This window comes from Megachile rotundata, chromosome 10 (genome assembly GCF_050947335.1).
Source record: "Megachile rotundata isolate GNS110a chromosome 10, iyMegRotu1, whole genome shotgun sequence".
NCBI classification, from domain to species: domain Eukaryota; kingdom Metazoa; phylum Arthropoda; class Insecta; order Hymenoptera; family Megachilidae; genus Megachile; species Megachile rotundata.
This window is the reverse complement of record NC_134992.1, coordinates 11,262,651-11,281,052: the sequence shown is the minus strand read 5'-3', so window position 1 is coordinate 11,281,052 and position 18,402 is coordinate 11,262,651. Positions and strand designations below refer to the sequence as shown.

General features: G+C 31.0%; 5 protein-coding genes across 10 annotated transcripts; 3 read left to right on the top strand and 2 right to left on the bottom strand.

The window, feature by feature from the left end:
- The first annotated feature begins 72 nt into the window (after positions 1–72).
- Vps25 (vacuolar protein sorting 25) lies at positions 73–2,422 on the top strand. 2 transcript variants are annotated; one of them, XM_076536279.1, is made up of 5 exons: positions 73–213; positions 414–559; positions 645–863; positions 942–1,205; positions 2,019–2,422. In XM_076536279.1, exons 1-4 carry the CDS (start codon positions 164–166, stop codon positions 1,052–1,054), a joined length of 528 nt encoding a protein of 175 aa, XP_076392394.1. In that variant the 5' UTR covers positions 73–163; the 3' UTR covers positions 1,055–1,205; positions 2,019–2,422. The 2 variants fall into 2 exon arrangements, with proteins under 2 accessions (XP_076392394.1, XP_003700354.1); XM_003700306.3 differs by having other exon boundaries at positions 2,016–2,422.
- Positions 1,199–7,550, bottom strand: Eaat1 (Excitatory amino acid transporter 1). 4 transcript variants are annotated; one of them, XM_076536266.1, is made up of 11 exons: positions 6,692–7,550; positions 4,206–6,423; positions 3,863–4,138; positions 3,269–3,452; positions 3,163–3,205; positions 3,038–3,077; positions 2,765–2,951; positions 2,458–2,691; positions 2,195–2,386; positions 1,976–2,110; positions 1,199–1,908 (listed from the first exon to the last, which is right to left on the bottom strand). In XM_076536266.1, the coding sequence occupies exons 3-11, from the start codon at positions 4,116–4,118 to the stop codon at positions 1,761–1,763; spliced, it is 1,419 nt and encodes a 472-aa protein (XP_076392381.1). In that variant the 5' UTR covers positions 4,119–4,138; positions 4,206–6,423; positions 6,692–7,550; the 3' UTR covers positions 1,199–1,760. The 4 variants fall into 4 exon arrangements, with proteins under 4 accessions (XP_076392381.1, XP_012154003.2, XP_003700355.2 ...); XM_012298613.2 differs by lacking the exon at positions 6,692–7,550 and having other exon boundaries at positions 4,206–5,582; positions 5,701–6,549; XM_003700307.3 differs by lacking the exon at positions 4,206–6,423 and having other exon boundaries at positions 6,692–7,543.
- Positions 7,551–8,223: 673 nt separating this feature from the next.
- On the bottom strand, positions 8,224–10,496 carry Cks30A (Cyclin-dependent kinase subunit 30A). Of its 2 annotated transcripts, none has more exons than XM_003700308.3 (3): positions 10,068–10,496; positions 9,366–9,493; positions 8,224–9,159 (listed from the first exon to the last, which is right to left on the bottom strand). In XM_003700308.3, exons 1-3 carry the CDS (start codon positions 10,121–10,123, stop codon positions 9,104–9,106), a joined length of 240 nt encoding a protein of 79 aa, XP_003700356.1. In that variant the 5' UTR covers positions 10,124–10,496; the 3' UTR covers positions 8,224–9,103. The 2 variants fall into 2 exon arrangements, with proteins under 2 accessions (XP_003700356.1, XP_076392398.1); XM_076536283.1 differs by lacking the exon at positions 10,068–10,496 and adding an exon at positions 9,901–10,016.
- A 233-nt stretch (positions 10,497–10,729) lies between these two features.
- LOC100878056 (cactin, spliceosome C complex subunit) lies at positions 10,730–13,663 on the top strand. The gene is made up of 6 exons (XM_003700309.3): positions 10,730–11,252; positions 11,328–12,163; positions 12,234–12,410; positions 12,492–12,690; positions 12,767–13,265; positions 13,342–13,663. Exons 1-6 carry the CDS (start codon positions 11,005–11,007, stop codon positions 13,528–13,530), a joined length of 2,148 nt encoding a protein of 715 aa, XP_003700357.1. The 5' UTR covers positions 10,730–11,004; the 3' UTR covers positions 13,531–13,663.
- A 532-nt stretch (positions 13,664–14,195) lies between these two features.
- Positions 14,196–18,042, top strand: eIF3j (eukaryotic translation initiation factor 3 subunit J). Its single transcript, XM_003700310.3, has 6 exons — positions 14,196–14,357; positions 14,450–14,532; positions 15,234–15,347; positions 15,602–15,740; positions 17,453–17,617; positions 17,774–18,042. Exons 1-6 carry the CDS (start codon positions 14,342–14,344, stop codon positions 17,965–17,967), a joined length of 711 nt encoding a protein of 236 aa, XP_003700358.1. The 5' UTR covers positions 14,196–14,341; the 3' UTR covers positions 17,968–18,042.
- Positions 18,043–18,402: the final 360 nt, after the last annotated feature.

The following is an 18,402-nucleotide window of genomic DNA, read 5'->3' as shown; positions in this document are numbered from 1 at the left end:
AGGGAGAAGATATTCCAAAGTAAAATTCATATTACGCCGAAACGGACGTCACGCTGATAAGCGCATCTGCGTGTCGTTGTTGAAATTTTTCCAAATACTACGATAAACGTAATTAATTATATCTATACTTGATAGCCTCAAATTCATAAATATTATAACAACTATGGCAGAAATTGAATGGCCATGGCAATATAGTTTTCCACCTTTTTTCACGTAAGTATTAATAGGTTATATTTATTCAGTATTCAAAATTATAATTCATACACAAATTTGTGTTAATTTACATATTCTTATTTATAAATCACACATATCTTTTTATAAAATAACAAATAATATAATTATATTATTACATATATAATGTGACATCAAATATGTATATAACAATTGGTAAAATTATATTGTGTTTTTTTCAGTCTTCAACCTCACACAGAAACGAGAGCTAAACAGTTAGCAGCATGGAAGAGTTTAATTTTAGAATATTATCGTATTACAAAACAATCAATTATAGATATACGTGAAGTGCATTCCAATCCATTGTTTAATAATGCAACAATCAATCGTATCCTTTTATGCTTAAAAAATGAAATGATATTGTTGATTTCTATTGATGATAAATGAGATTCGCTCCTTAATATATTTGATAGGAAAATTACCATCAGAAGTTGTATTATTAGTATTAGAAGAATTGTCTAAATCAGGGAATGCAAGTCCATTAGATAAAACAAAGCAAAGATGGTTAGTTTATTGGCACACGCTAGAAGAATGGGGTGAAATAATTTACAATTGGGCACAAGAAAGTGGATTAGTTGGATCTGTATGTACTTTATTTGAATTAACTCAAGGAGAAGATACAGTGAATCAAGGTAAATATCTTGATAAAAATGATATACATGAGTAACCAAATATCAGATTTAATTAATTCAGTATATTTTTATTATTAGAATTTCATGGGCTTGATACAGAAGTATTAATTAGAGCACTTAAGACATTAGAAACAAATAAAAAGGCAGAATTAATACTGTTTGATGATAATCAAGGTGTTAAATTCTTTTAAATATACGAATGGATGAAGAAAGTATTTAAGGAGTGTAAATATAAATGTGTATTATTACTGAACGATACTTCTGTGATAAAGGAAAAATATTTTATACCTTGTGGAAGAAATAATAAAATAATAGATTTCAAAGAAATTCATAAATTAAAATGTAAGTAAAGTTTAATTATAAAAAAGATTTAAACAATACATTTTTAAATATGTTTACAAGCGATTATTTCTTAATATTACTAACATTTATATAATAAATATTCTGTATGTACAAATGTAAGGTACATATGCCAAAAGAGTATTCAATACCTCAACATTCAACAAATCTATGGAATGTTTTAATACGAGTGATGTAGCATTTTATTTTTGCATGAAGGAATAGTTGCAATAAAACATTTTTCTGGAGAAAGAAAACAGAAACAATGTATTCAATACATTTATGCAAGTTAAATGAGTCAAAATTAGTTCTTTTGAAGTACATTAGTGCTCAATCTTTTTTCTTTTTTTAAGTATCTAAATAAGTATTCTGCTAATTACAATGCTTAGTAATTAATTACATTGATTATATATGGATTACCATATAAAATTTGAATCCAGCATAAATATACATTAGTACAAATTATTAATTGCAAAATATGCAAATGATTTTACAAACACAATTAAATTGTATTTATAAAAAATAATGGCAAAATTTTAACAATAGGAAGATCATAAATTATGCTTCCGTTTTTCTCACTCTAGCTAATTCAATCGTTTCTTCTGGTAAAGTCACATTTGATTCGAGATCTTTCTTACTCATATGTTCAACAACATAAGCTCCTAGTGCATCGCATATAACATTTATCGTTGTTCGGAAACGATCCCTGTAAATTAATTTGATCATTTAGAAACATATCTATCGAGTAGCAACTATACAAACAAAATACTTACAACAGCCAATCTACCGCAATAATAAGTGTTACATCTTCAGCAGGTAACCCAACGGTATCCAGTACCATAACCATTGTAACAAGACCAGCTTGTGGAATACCAGCAGCTCCTATACTAGCTGCAGTAGCCGTTATACTATAAAAAGAATAGTCTTACAATTATCACGACATTGATTATTTTAATCATTCATTATGAGTAATAATTCGGGTCAATAGCTACCTAACGCCAATAACTTTGCCAAGAGTCAGTGGAACTCTTCTGACTTGGGCTATAAAAATTGCGGCCACAGCTTCATACAATGCGGTACCATCCATATTGATGGTAGCACCAATTGGTACCACAAATCTTGTAATTCTAGGATCTACACCTATATTATCTAAACACTGTATTGTTACTGGCAGTGTAGCTGTGCTGTATTCACAAAAATAGATTTTCACAAATTTGAAATGTTTTCCAACATATTTTATACACATGTCAATTACCTTGATGAAGTACCAAATGCTGTGGCCAAAACTTGACCCATTTTTCCTATCAATTTGAATGGCAATTCTCTGGTACAAATGAAAAAGATGATGGAAAGTGTTCCACAACCATGAATGATCAAACCTAATAAGACTGTGACGAAATATAAACCTAATTGGCCTGTAATAGCACCGATATCTTTGATTTCTAATAGCTTTGCAGTAACAAGGAAAAGCACACCAATTGGAGATACCCTACAAATAAACGAGAAGTTCGAATATAAGAAATTTAAAAATTAGTTTAATAAATCTTTTATAGGTCTTTTACCATATAACCCATTTAGTAATTAACATCGTTGCTTCAGATAAAGTATCGAAGAAAATTAAAAGAGGCTTTCCGGGTTCTCCCATTTTACTGATTGCTATTCCAAACACAATTCCAAAGAATACTAAACCTAAGGTATTTGTACCATCTCCATACTGATGAGTTATTTCCCAATCATATATATTACTTCCTAAAAACACATTAAATCGAATTACTTTATGTACATATATATATTGTTAGAGTAATTTAAAGGCATGTAATGCAAATAATTTTTACCGTTCGTTACATTTTCAGGCCTTATTATTATAGTGCGATACTATAACAAAATACCAGAAATTAGAGTACACCTTAAACATATGCATTAATTATATCAAACATAAAGCAAGATCGCTTATAGATACCTGAGCAATGCAAGCTTGTACAAGATTTGGTGGAAATACATTTCTAAAAAAATAAGAATTGCTTATAGTAAAATGTAACTTTTATTAATTACTTCAGGTTTTATACCTGACAAGATCTAATAGTGTATCCGTAGTAGTAACGTCTCTAGGAGACTTTGCATCTTGAAGTGCAACTAAACTCTGTGAACTGAAGTTTCCAGGTTTAATAATTAATACCAAAATTATACCCAGAGTTACAGCAGATATCGTTGTCGCAGAATAGTAATAAATGGATCGCATACCGATCCTTCCTATAAACGACACATATTTCAAAAATTTGTTGCTTTTGCAATGTTACTTAATAGGCAATACGTGTTAAAAAAACGATAGTATGTGGAAAATAATTAACATTATTTTATCAATTAATCGAATAAGGAAAATATAATTTCAATGTAAAGGAAAAAATGTTTTGTTTCTGATTAGCTCTAATCGACGTGCCTTTGCTGATTATAAATTAATAGCTTAAAAAGATAAAAGTTGAACATGTGTTATCAGCAATTGTTCGCGTTTCTCTACCGAGCACCAGAAAATTCTGGTAATGCGTGATTTACCAAACCAAGTGTCTTCACGCAAACAAGTTTACACGCCCACGCAACCCAGCAGTTATGATTGACAAGATAAAAGCATCCTTAAAGAGGACGTACGTATAGCAGTCAATTACCAGATAAACTAAGATCCAAACCGCCGATCGCACTAATAATACTAGCAACAATTAATGGCAAGATCAGCGCTTTTAACATTCTTAGAAAAATATCTCCTGGGAATTGAATATACATAATCTCTCGTTTCGACCATGGTTCATCTCTTACGTTCCTCAAAATGAAACCCAGAATCACACCGGCTACAACTCCAAGTACTGTCAGCATCGTCAGCATATTTTCTGACATGAAATTTTTAAATTTTCTCGGTCGGGCCATTTTGGCAGATGTATTTTATCCTAAAAAGAAACATACATGATGTCATTGTACGATTCAATGATAGTCTCCAAATCTGTGTTAATGTACATTTTGAGATAAATGAAGACCATTCGCAGAAAAAGATTGCGTAAACTTTTCCTTGTGTGTAATAATGACAACATTGCGTCGAGAAAGATACTCGATCAGGGCCGACGCGAACATTCTGAGGTTGGGGGCTGAACCTGCGCAGGGCTGAACCAGTAAACTCCCGTTATATGGCCAAGGACGAGGCGCGCGAAATTTTTGAAGTTACTTGACTAACCAAGAAGTTTTGACACTCTGAGTGGTGCTTTTGGGCACACTGCGCATTATAGTGCGCAGCGCTACAAATACCGCGTCATAGACGTGGTGGTAAATTTGCAAGAGGACGATGTAACGAGAATGATGTACTTGTAAATTTTGTAATTTACATTCTGGTGCAATGGAAGAAAATTTTCAAGTGTTCAAATTCCGGAATTTCTGAAGATTATGGCTCATATTGGCATATGCACAGATCTCCATAAAAGTTACGATGAACTTTCCGTTGACCGCGGGGTCAAATTCCAGGAATGGAACCCGCCTGTTGCCAGCCCTGTATATTATAAATTACGCAAATGTGGACAGGCTACCCCAATTATGTATTATCTTTTTATGTCGTGCTGCCGATGCTTGCATCGCTTTCATCGCTATAAGAATAAATATTTGCAGATGTGTGGAAGACTGTGATAAGGTTGGCGTGTGGGAGTGAAAGTGTGAATAAGTTGCGAATATCGTGAAAGGAATTACAACAAGTTGAATATCTGTGGAAATTTTGGAATAATTGACGCAGGTAAATAGATGGTTATATTAAGAAATATTTCTGATTGATGGCGGTCAGTGACTCCCGAAAGTATCGCAATTCTTATCTGTCGCTAATTGTAGCATCAAGACTCATGTATTTGCATATCATTTTGTTCGACATATTTTCTGTATACAATAAATAATTCGTACATCTAATTTAAACAGATCGAGATCTACGGATCGTTTGTTGCAAGTCACATCACTTATACGAGATGATTAAAAAAAGGAAATAATGTAAATGATGTAAATATTCGAGACATAAGGCAGCCTTGATCGTAAGCCTCGTAAGATGTTTTCTCGTCGGAATGTAAATACAAAGCGTGTATTTATCTACATTATTGCAAAATCGAGAAGGAAAAACATTCTGTAAGCTGAGTCTGCGAGACTCATTGATCCTGCATACTAATTAATCGCACAACAATGCGTAATATCAATCTGTTATATAACATAAATCATATGAAATATTTATAAATGGTAATTGCAGGTTTTGTGCATCGCTCGTAGCGTCTCCCGGTTCTGACAGTTTCAATTAGTCATGAAAGTACGTGGTGTTAGGTTCGTATTCATTCCCTAATTCAGACAACATCCGGTTTCGAATCATGAAAACTGCAACAATTTCATTACAGTGTATTAAAAGTAATTAAAGGGCGAGAAACACGTATACAAGGTATATAACTCATTCAGTTAACAAATAATTAAGTACTGAATAAAAATATTTATTTACGGGAGGATTTTTCTTAGTGCACTGTGTTTACACATGCACGTATATCTTGCAGGAACTGGTATTAACCGGTTCGTACTGTCCTGGAAATCTGCCTTTGCGTTTCATCCACCAACAAAATTGCCTCCCGCAGAAATACCTATGTACTAATTCTGTTGTTCTGTCGCAGCTTTTCACGCGCCAAAAATGGAAAGCAAAAGCAACAGAGAAATGTAAGGTGAGATGTCGAAAGCGATATCGTATCAACACTGGGAAAGTTCGCTTTACAAGTACCTCTTGGCGTACACAAACGAAATCGCCAAACGAGAGTTAACATGTGCCATTCCTGTTCGAAGGAAAAGTGGCTACTCGATAAGGCTCGCGCGGTGTTTCAAAAATTTCAAATGAATTCTAACGATTGTTTGTTCGGTAACAATGAACTATTGTGCAACGTTTAGAGCCGACACATACATCTATAGATGAAATTATGAAATGTCTGTATAAAAAAAGATAGACCAATCTAGAGAATGACATCAACTACATCAACCAAAATATGGTAGTCAATAACATTAAGCATGTCAAGAACGTTAATGCGACTCGATGCTTAAAAGTTTTCTTTGGCGGAGATTCTCAGAAAAACGCATCAGTCGTAATTTCGTGAAGACAACTTGAAAGCACGTGGTAATACGAGGTACATTAAAGCGTTCAGCCCTCCTCAGCATCAGCATGATAGACAGCAAAAAAAGTCTATCAACATGCAATAATAAATCTCGTCAGAGCTATCAATGGAACAAAGAGAACAATTTATAATTCAACACGAATAAAAAGAAGCTGGCTCCGTACCAACAAGTAAAATTTATTTAAATGTTGTTACAATCGATTGGTTCAAATAACATTACTGCAGTTTATTAGCGTCTACATTTCAGATCCCGAGAATTGTTGTTTGAATATTTACGAAAACCAAATATGATTCCTGGTCGTTTGTCAAAGATGAAAAGTGAAAGAGTCAACTTACCCGCAAGTTTGGATATAGTTACGATAGATCGTTGTTGGAAGAAGCTTTACACGCAACAATGATTCGATTCCACTTTAACCGAATCACGTTGCTCGCGTGCTAATTTTTAAATTTGGATGCTGAACACGTTTCGATTTAGAGAGCGCGAAAAGTCGTTCTTCCCGCGAGCGCAATCGTCGTACTGCCGGCGCGCTGCGTACTCGTGGAGTGCCGGTTAATCCATGAGAACGTAGGCCCTTCGTCGCGTGGATGCAATATGTGTACGTCAGAGATCAACTATATCCCTCCCTCTCCGCAACCTTTTTCGCCAGTATTCTATTTCTTTCTGTGCCCCCATCGTGTTTTTTTGTTCCCTTTCGCCAAACTCTCGATACACGTTCTCCCTCCTCGGCGTTTTGCTGATGTACCTTTAGCACATGTAGCCATAGATCTTATAATGACACGTGCTTGCGCGCGCATTACAGACACGCGGTTTACGAAACCGCGCGTACGGAGATCAACATGTATTCGAGAAAACTTGAATGAATGGCTTCAGGACCGTATAAACAACCAGTATACGATGGAACAAAGAACTATTTTTTTATCCTCATTCATAATTTCTTAAGTGACACTTCTATAAATATAGGAAACACAGGATATTCAAAAAAATTATATTCTGTTTTTTAAGACAGCTATGACCAATGGTACACGAGTCACATTTAATTAACATTTATAGTTTTGGACTGTAAGAACACAGCATCCACTGTATACAGTTGTTTCTGTCGTTTTTCTGTAAGAATTTATGCATTTATAGGTCCTCTAATCCGTGTACTATTTTACTACTATGCCCTAGGCTATCGCCTTCTTTGTCGGTATATTCTGCTGAAGCTGAATGGGTACACTATATGTAGCAGATGCGCAGTATAAATACGATACATTAAAACTATTGCGAAATAATTATTTTCGGAGAAAATTATCAATGATAAGATTATGTTGTGTTACTAATGAACCATTTAGTTATCCAGTGCTTCAAATAGATTTATTATATAAAACATGCGCATTTTTATTCAACTCATAGATAATATTCTGTAATTCTTACATATGTAAATTTTTGTATAATTTTAACGAAATTTGTTTTATCAATTGAGGTTAATTAAAATTCTTAACGGAACTTGTTTCCTTGTTACAAGATACAAACGGTAACGAAATTATGTAATAAAAGTGAAACGAAATGTACACGCACCATACGTCAGTTCATAAACGATGATTTAATTAATGTACAATTTACAAAAATTAGTGTGAGAATTACTTGACCGCTAGGGCTGATGTTTGTATAATTGGATTGAGGTCAGTCACGTGATTCTTTTAATTATTCTGCCCCTTCTTTCTCGCATATTCGGCTAAATTTGTTTCACAATTTTTTCGTCACGCGAAAGAGAAATACACCGATGTTACTAAAGTCGTAGAAGCTTCATTTACATTCAGGTTTGTTTCAATCAGTTATATATGATGTACAAAATATTCTATAAGAAAAATAAAATAAAAGTCAAAAGTGTTAGCCACGTATGTTTATTTAAGAACTGACAATACAAGTTTTATTTACTAAAAATAAATGAAAATTGTGTACTACTAGGACATAGAAATTAACTTTGGAAAATACTGATAAAATAGCATTGCAGAACATACAATGAGGGAGTAGAACTTAAATTAAACATATCATTAATATAAAATTCTTGTAGCAAAGTAGACAATAAACACGGAATTTAACGCTTAATTAATGATAATGACGTATCAAATTAATATGTATGCTGTTGATGAACTTAGAATTTAAAGGCACTATTTTATACTACATCATTCTTGTTATACATAAGGAATGATTATTCTAAATGTAATACTAAAGTATACCTTAAATGTTAAGCACATTAGTGCAAGGCACTCGATAATCACAAATTATAAACGATTTTCCTTATTCAGTAAATTCTTAACAGAAGGCGATTCTGCTTTGGAACTGTGATATTTCAGAAAATCAAGAGTGGCACATTTCTACTTCGGTTAAATTAAACGAAATACCAAGTTGTTATGGTAATTCTAGAGTTAAGAACAATATAAACTGCAGTTAAAAACTAGGACATCCTATAGACATATATACAGAACATTTTGATGATATTTATAAACGATTTTGTTAAAGTAAATAATGAAAACAGAAATATTATCCTCGTATTATGACAAAGAATTTTATAAAAATATTGTCACAACTTCTGGAATCAGTCAATTTTGAAGTAAAAATTTGAAAAGATTTGTTTCAGTATGATATTTAACATTAGTCCCTTGAAACCAATGGAAAATGAATTGTCATTATAGCTGAGGTTTGGTATGAGTATTAACAATGATCTGAAGCGTTATTTACAAATCTATATAATCATGTTGATACGATTAATTCTCTGGTGGTGGTGATGTTATTTTTCTTTTAAATAATAAAATATGTGGTTCTGAAACATAAATAATTTTAACTAAAATTATTATCTTTTCTTGTTTCAAGGAAGTTTTTAAACATATTTAATTCCTTTGTAGCTTTGAATAAGATATCTTTCATTCAATATTCTTTGACACTTGTCTGAAGCATATACGCATAAATGTGGAAGAGTTAAAAAGCATAAACAAACTTATTCATTAAAATTCTAGTATGTTAATATACCTGGTTTATGAATCATATAATGTACCCATCCTTGACTCTGTTGAACACCCATAGCTCTCCATTCCTGTTCTCGAAGGAGTCGAGTGCTCGGTACTAATTTTACCATCTCTTTTGGTAGCACTACATGCCTAAGAACAACCAATATATTACTATTAGTAATTGAACATGATAAAAGATTCTTGCTATTATAAAATTATATGTGCTATTAGTGTACTGATTTGTTTTATGAAATCTAAATGTAGTATTCTATGTAAAAAACAATATAATAAACAAATTTGTAAGATTTTGCATCTTTGTAACATTATTCAATAGTTATTGCCCCCTTAACCCATTTTTTTTTCGGATATAAAATTTCGTTTTACAATTTGCTTCTCTACTTATTTTAATGCGTAAAAGAAATCCTTATGTTAATCAAAAATTATAGGCAAACAGAACGAACAAAAGAACATGCCAGACTGCCATTTAAATGTTACTTTCATATTCAAAAATTGGACAAAGAAATTGCGACGTAGTCAAATAACATTTGTGGAAATACATTTTTCTATGCAAAGAGATTCCATTACGACTATTGTTATAAATATCAACGCGAATGAACATTCAGGAAGTTATTTCTTAACGTCTACTAAATCGATTCAAAATGGCACAATTGACCAAAATCAAAATCTAAAGAGAACATTAGGTTTTGTCGTTATTCATACCAACCTGTATTCGTATTTATCGTCGTAATATTTACCCGAATAATAGATTTTATCCGACATCTTCGCTCACTTAAAATAATCAGAACCTTTAAACGATAACTTGTATAGCCAGTTAACAAAACACCGAAAATCACGCGTGAATTTTCGAAAAGCTTCCGACAGCGTATGCTCTGTAATTTAAAAGTTTAACGGATGTAGCGTCAAGAAGAATGAACAAAAAGTACTCCTTAGTCGTTGACAGTCAATTAAAATAAACTTTTGTGCAAAATCGAAGATGCATCAGAATAATTTTAATGAATCTTTATTATGAGCGACATTTATTGCATTTTATTGTTATATTACAATACACAGAAATATGAAAGTATTCTTTATGTCACAAAAGAACCGTAATGTCGAGCGATGGATTTACGTTCACGCTGCGCAGGTCTACTCCGATTGGTTCTAACGTAGTTCTGAAGCATGAATAATGCACATGCACTCTAGCTGTATTCACATTCTAGAGTGCATATACCTAGTAATCTTTTATTTAGTATGCTCTGTTATGTTATTATTTCCTTCGTCAAAATTTTATTGATTTTTATCATGCATATTTTGTATTGCCAATTATGAGAGATTACATGCATAGATTAACACAAACTTTCATTTATTACCTCTCTTTCTTTCTCCTATTCGCATGTTTTTGGTCACTGTGTACATGACCATAGAGTGAGAAACAAATATTAGATGAGCTTTAAACTGATACTAATGTATTTTCTGAATATAATCAAGATGCGCAGAATTAATACAGTTCTCTTCTGCAACAATGTACAGTAAACTGAAATCAGCTGTGCGAAATTGAACATTGACGTCTGATATTGCTACATTGATGTTTTGAGAGGTTATCTGGTCACACTACTGTACGTTTTCTGCACAAGATTATAAGGAATATAATTGTGGTTAAAATGGATAAATATTCTCATAGAAAAGATTACAGTAAATCAAAACAAGATGATAGAGATCGCTATACGTATAAGGATAAAATTTCACGAAAAGATAGTGACAGTGACTATGATAGTCATTCGAAAAGATCAAAGTCAAAACATAAACGCTCTAAAAGTTCCAGTCAAAAGTATAAAAAGTCTAGACACAGAGACTCTTCAGAGTCACGTGAATCTCGTAAGAAGTCTTCAAAACATAAAAGTAGAAGAAGGTAAGACAATATTCATTTCTTTTAAGATTATAATTGAACACTTCCTTTTTATTTTAAAATTTTTTATTATTATAGGTCATCATCGTCTTCATCAAATTCGAGTGATTCTAGCAGTTCATCCACATCTAATTCTTCGTCAGATTCTACAAAACTTTTGGAAAAGTTGCAGAAACAACGTCAAAAACAAATTGAAGAAAGAAAGCGTCAGAAAGAATTGATGAAAGCTACAGAAACACCGGAAGAGAAAAGATTACGGCGTTTAAGGAAAAAGGAAGCTAAAGAACGCAAGAGGAAAGAAAGAATGGGTTGGGATAATGATTATTTACATTACACAAATACAGATAATCCATTTGGTGATGGAAATTTGCTTTCAACGTTTGTATGGTCCAAGAAACTTGAGAAAGAAGGTTTACTTGGTGTAAGTAGAGAAGAACTAGAAATTAGAAATAGATATAAACAGGAAGAGAATAAAAGAGAATTAGAGAAAGTTAAAAAAAGGAGACAAGAAAGAGAATTAGAAAGACAACAAAGAGAAGAAGAAATGACAATGTTACAAAGAGGAAAAGAAGCTGCTCAGTTGGAACAATGGGCAAGACAGGAAGATCAATTTCATTTAGAACAAGCAAGATTAAGGTCACGTATTAGAATACAAGATGGTAGAGCAAAACCAATTGATCTTCTTGCAAAATATATTAGTGCAGAGGAAGAAGTTGATGCTGTTGAAATGCATGAACCCTATACTTACTTACGTGGACTACACGTAAAGGATTTGGAAGATCTTATTGAAGATATCAAAGTTTATAAAGAACTAGAACGTGGTAAAAACTTGGATTATTGGAACGATATTACAGTGATTGTTGAAGATGAATTACACAAATTACGAAAATTAGAAAGATCAGAATATGAAGTTGGTAAGTAGTACAATGAAACAATCTTATCAAAAATTTCTCATGAAGAATATTAATAGACATATATTTTCAGCCGTTGGCCGAAGAGAAGGCATCCATGAATCAGTAGCTAAAGATGTGACTGCTATTTTCAAAGGAAAAACAGCAACACAGTTAGAAGCTTTACAATTACAAATTGAAGCAAAGATCACAGGAAAACCTGAAGGTGTTGATATAGGATATTGGGAAAGTCTTTTATCTCAATTGAAAGGTAAGCATTAAATATTAGTTACATAATTTTGAATTATGCAATTTAACATGGATCTTTGTACTAGCCGTTTATTTTGTTCAGCGCACATGGCGAGGGCACGGTTGAGAGATCGACATCAAGAAAATTTACGTAAAAAATTGGAAGTTTTAATCGCTGAACAAGGAGTGGCGAGAACTGAAAATGAACCTGAGAGTTCACAAGCAAATGCTGAACAACCAGGAAAACAAGAAGAACCACCTACCAATACCGTTATAGAGAAAAGTGAAGATAGCCAGTCAGAGTATGTATTTGTTCTCTTATATGTATGTGTACACACAGAGTAGAAACTCATATACTTATGCTTTGTTCCATTTTAGCGATGATCAAGAAACTAGTAATGCAGCCGACGACCTCTTATCAGAGTCTTTCTGCGAATACGAATCAGGAGGCTATTCTCCAAAATATATACCTTACTCTCAGTTGGAGCCAGGAACTTTGGTTACTTTAGAGGAAGATGACAATAAACGATTAGAGTATGCAAGAAATCAAGTGCTTAGTACTGGTCGAAAAATTCAGAATGTAATGACTGCGGAAGAACAAGCAATGCACAGAGAAGCGCGAAAGAATATGAGTTCTGATGAAGCACAGTTCAGCGTTGAATCATCTTTGGAAGCGCAAATTTATTTGTGGTCTGATAAATACAGACCAAGGAAACCAAGATACTTCAATCGGGTTCACACCGGTTTCGAATGGAATAAATATAATCAAACGCATTACGACATGGATAATCCACCCCCGAAAATTGTGCAGGGTTACAAATTCAACATATTTTATCCAGACTTGATAGATAAGAACACAACTCCTGAATACTTTTTGGTAAGATATATTTTAATTAGCTGTTATTGGCAATAATTTATATTTTAAAATTAATTAAAATATAATTTTTTTTTAGACACCTTGTGCCGATAACAAAGATTTTGCAATTTTACGATTTCACGCTGGCCCACCCTACGAAGACATTGCGTTTAAAATTGTCAACAGAGAGTGGGAGTATTCCTATAAACGTGGATTTAGGTGTCAATTTCACAACAACATTTTTCAATTATGGTTCCATTTCAAACGTTATCGATATCGTCGATAATTTTTCAATATTGTGTATATTACATATTTATGTAAATAGAGTATACGAGATTATTCAATTTTTATAATTGTATCAAGCAAAATGTCGTTTCTAACGACATATTTAAATAAAATGGCGCAATTTTGTGTGCAAATGTATTTAAATTTACTTTCCACGAGAAATTTACCCGCATGTTTCTAATACATTGTTACAAAATTGAAGTTGTTAGGAAAAACTAATCGACGTTCTACTCGGGGTGATAACGATAAACAGAAAGATGTATTATACAATAACTTTTTTATCTATCATGATCTAATAATCTATTGGAAAAATTATTTCTGATCTTAAAATATTTATTTGTTTCGTTTGACGCAACGAAATTGCGATATGCTCCCTCATTTGAAAGCAACGTTGTCTTCGAAAACCTACATAAAGGAACCGCGGTATAGTTGTTTAACAAAGTAAATAAAGAGTACACCAAAATTATTTGTTATTTTTTAATCTCTAAAAATTTTCAGATAAACAAGACAAATTTCCTTTTTAATACTCTGAAAATAATATATTTTATAATAAGTGAGCATAAAAGGATGAAAAGTTTTCAAAGCTAAAAAAAAATAACTATTATCTTTAATACCTGTTTTACATATAGAGTGTCCTATCTTTGAATCATACAATTTGAGTTACACCACCACTATCTTGCAAAGAAGACACACGCTTTTCTCGCGCAGTATGGCCCGCTCGATTCCAGTCGTGATCTGTTCGACCACGTTAATTCGTAGAGGTTTTCTTTCGTTCAAAAACCAAATCGTACGCAAATAATCCAGAATACATCATGGATGACGAATGGGGTATGCAGAAATAAATTTACAAACATCTTGGTTACAGTATCGTCACACTTCAGTTCGAGGTAACAAAATGATTTTAACCTTCAACTTTACAGATGTCGAAAACGCAGAGGCGAAATTCGACCTAGCTATCAGATCCAACAAGTGGGAGGGTGAAGATGAGGACGAAGATGTTAAGGTTCTATTTTATTTATTTTCTGTTTTTATTTAAAATTATTATTTTTTAAATCTTATATCAAATCCATGGATTACAGTATGGTTAACCTTTCATAGTGCAAGTCAACACGAGACTAATACTACTATAATTGATTATTGTTGAATGAACTTGAAGTTTGTCTTTATATCTGAATCGAGTCAAAAATAAAATTTGAGTTGCATCAAATAAAAGTAAATTTAGTTAAAAATTCATGTATATATTTAAATAATTTTTTTTTATTATACAGTTATACATAAAAGACGATTTAAATCTAATTTATGATTAAATTTATTAAATTGCTGTAGTCATTAACTTCAATTAAATGAAAATATAGTAGTACTTTTAAAATGAAATATTTTGAGTGAAAATCGAAGCTTTGTACTAGTAGATTTTTTGTTTCTGGATTATATTTTGTGTATTAAAATTTTAATTATTACATGTGTTGTAGGTTTAAATTAGATATATATTATGTTTAATTAATACAATATGTTCTACTTTTTGAAGGAGCAGACTTATTAATTATGGATTATATAACAAAGTAATGATAGGAATAAAATGTATTAACAATAAAATATTCTTTGAATTATAGTTAGTTTAAAAAAGCAAGTACTGAATTTATATGTAATTAATAAATTCAAAATTATTTATATTCAGTATTTTAAAAAAAGAAATTCACTTAATAGGACAGTTGGGAAGATGTCGAAGAAGAAAAGAAAGATGTAGAAAAACCTGCAGAGGTGCCTAAAGCTAAGCCAAAGCCAAGAAAAGCCTTGGCAGAAAGAATTGAAGAACGTGAGGTATATTTTTTAATCGTTGATTAAATTTTCATGTAATCAGATTAATGTCAGTAGTTTAACAATATGGCATTTAAATAAGTTATTTTGTTATTTGTTTGTTTTATGTACATAAATTTAACACTTATTTTATCCATTTTGTCGTTTTAAATTTTAGTGTTTAATTAAAAAATATATTATTTATTTAGTATTTAATTATAAAATTTATTAATGAATTCAATATAATACATTTTCTATCTCTTCTTTCTTAAATTCAGAAAAAGGCAAGGGCAGAAGCAGAAAAGAAAGCTAAAGAAAAGGAAGAGGCATTGACACCAGAGGAAAGGAGAGCAGAACAACTGAGACGTCAAAGGCTTCAAGAGGAAGCTGACCTACGTCTTGCTATGGAGACTTTTGGTTTGTCCAACCTTGTTGATTTTTCTCATCGCAGGCCGCACAGAACCGAGAGGAAATGACTCCGCTAAATATTTTTATTTATTAACTCTTTGCGCTCCTATTTTTATTCAATAATATCACGTTTTAATACCATGAAATTATGTACTAATTTTAGTTAACGTTTGACTAAATCAAGAAAATACTACCTTTGAAAGTATTGAAATTAGTATTTTACTTATGATATATTATACAGTATGTATTAATTTATAAATTATTAATTTTCAAAGTTCTTTTTTAAGTTTGCAAAGATAATGATTGTCATGACTTTACATAAGATTGGCACGTTGCTAAATTATAATAAAAAAAACTGAATGGCTGGATTATAAATTAAAGTACAAAATGATTATTAATTTATTCCGATTTTATTCAGTTTCAGATGTTTTTTGTATTGAAGCTTTTATTTTTTAATCTTAAATATTTATTTAATTAACATTTTATTTAAATTTTGATTATGAGAAATTATTGAAGCTTTCGATTTTTTAAAGCTTTAAAATATTTTTAATTTGAAATTTACGAAAGATTTTATATTTTTAAAGCTATTTTGATTTTTTATATCTTTATGATTTAAGAAAATATGGATCTGAAAGTTCTATTCATATAAAAACTAATGATTGGATTGCAAAGGGTTGATTTTTATTTATGCTGTAAAACAAATTTTTAATGGCTTAATAATTTTTTCGAAGCATTGTTTTTCTTAAATTAATATAGAATCTAATCATAAGCATTGAGTATTATTGGTGTAAACATTGGAACGATTGTGTTTGTAATTTTTAAATGCATTCCAATTAAGGAAATAGCTTTCTACAATCAACATTAAATTCATAAGCATCTTCTTCTTCTTTTTAAGAGGACAACATACAATATTTTTTTATATAAATTTATATACTTATAGCAATTCTACAAATTTTAAAATAACTTTTATACATTCAAACACTTTTACTTAAATTTTAAATGCTATTGCTATACAGATTGAAAACATACAATTTTTACAATACTACATTAAAGTCGTATATTTACTACTATTCTGATATTTTTAATTCACAGTGCAATTAAAAAAACTTGATTTTGTGTCAGGAACTGTACTAGAGATGTAAAAATGTATTTAAACGAGCTAATATTATCTTTGAGGGAAATATAAAATTGTCATTGTGTAAAAAATAAACATTTCTCTTTCATGAAAAAACAATGCAGAAGTGTCTTATTTATCAACATTGATCTCCTGTATCGTTCCTGATAAATATTTAATTTTCATTTTGAAAATTCATATTTTATTTAGTATATAATTTTACTTTTGTGTACTATTAATATTTCTGTTATGTACATATATAAGTATGAAGAATTAATTAATTAGACTTTTAAGTTATTTGTTCATTACAACACTAGATATTATGAAGTACAAAGCAGAAATAAAATTTTCCATATGAAGTGAAAAAACTGCAAATTTAAGGTGTAATCGTATATAAACCTAAACTTATGTAAGAGAAAAATAACAAATATTGTTTGAAGTATTACTTTAATAATCAACAGTTATTAAATATCAATAATTATTTCTTTATGATAAGATTTTTTTATTAAGGATTTTTGCATAATTGTATAATCAAGCTGTAAAATCTCTAATACATTTCCAACAAAGTACATTTATCAACAGTTTTGAATTATTTTTTTTATTTTAGGTGTCACAGAAGAGTCTGTGTTGAGCCTGGATACTACAGTGCCTAACACAAAAGAAGAATTTGAACAGTATGGAAGTGTACTTACGATGAAGTTAAACCAATTTGCTAAAAACGCTGAATTTCCTCAATTTGCAGAAGAACTTATCAAATGCATTGCTCTTAATTGTAAGTATATTAATATAATAGCAAAAATTAAGAAATTATACTATGAAAACCATGTGACTACATTTATCAGTATTTAGAGAGTCATTAAAAATTTAAAAAGAACATATTTACAGTGTTATATATTGCTTACAAATTATATTTATATTTCGTTTACAGTACCCTCAACGCATCTGAAGAAAATAAAGACAGTGGTTGATAATTTGTTAATTGAAAAGCAGAAGATCGAGAAAGGAGAGAAGGCGAAAAAGAACAAGGGCAAGGGAAAAGCAAAACTCAAAATTGAGGGTGACAACACTCTTTTGAGCGAATATGGCGACTATGTTTACGATGAATATGATGATTTCATGTAGCGACCTTTTCATCCCATATTCTTATTTCCTATCCTCTTTTCTAGTCGCCTAAATACATGCAGATGGTTATTAACATTTTTTGCAAATTTTATATCATTTATTCTCTCTACAATTGAATTCCCTGTTTTATTATTATGAGATCTTGGTTTGAGGTTGCTATCTTAAATACTGTGTATAGGTATATATGTGCTATTAGAGTGCCGTACATCTATGAGATGTAAAACGATCTTATTATGAAGTGTTGGTAATATGTTTCTCTATGACTGAAAGATTTTATTGATATTTAATCGATTAAATTCTGTCAGCACTTCCAAGAAATCAGTAGTTTTTTTAAACATGTCAGAAAATTTAACCATGTTTGTTATGTTTAACGTATAAAATGATTGCGATTAGTGCAAATTATGTTGATAAAAGTTCATTACAAAATGCAGTGCA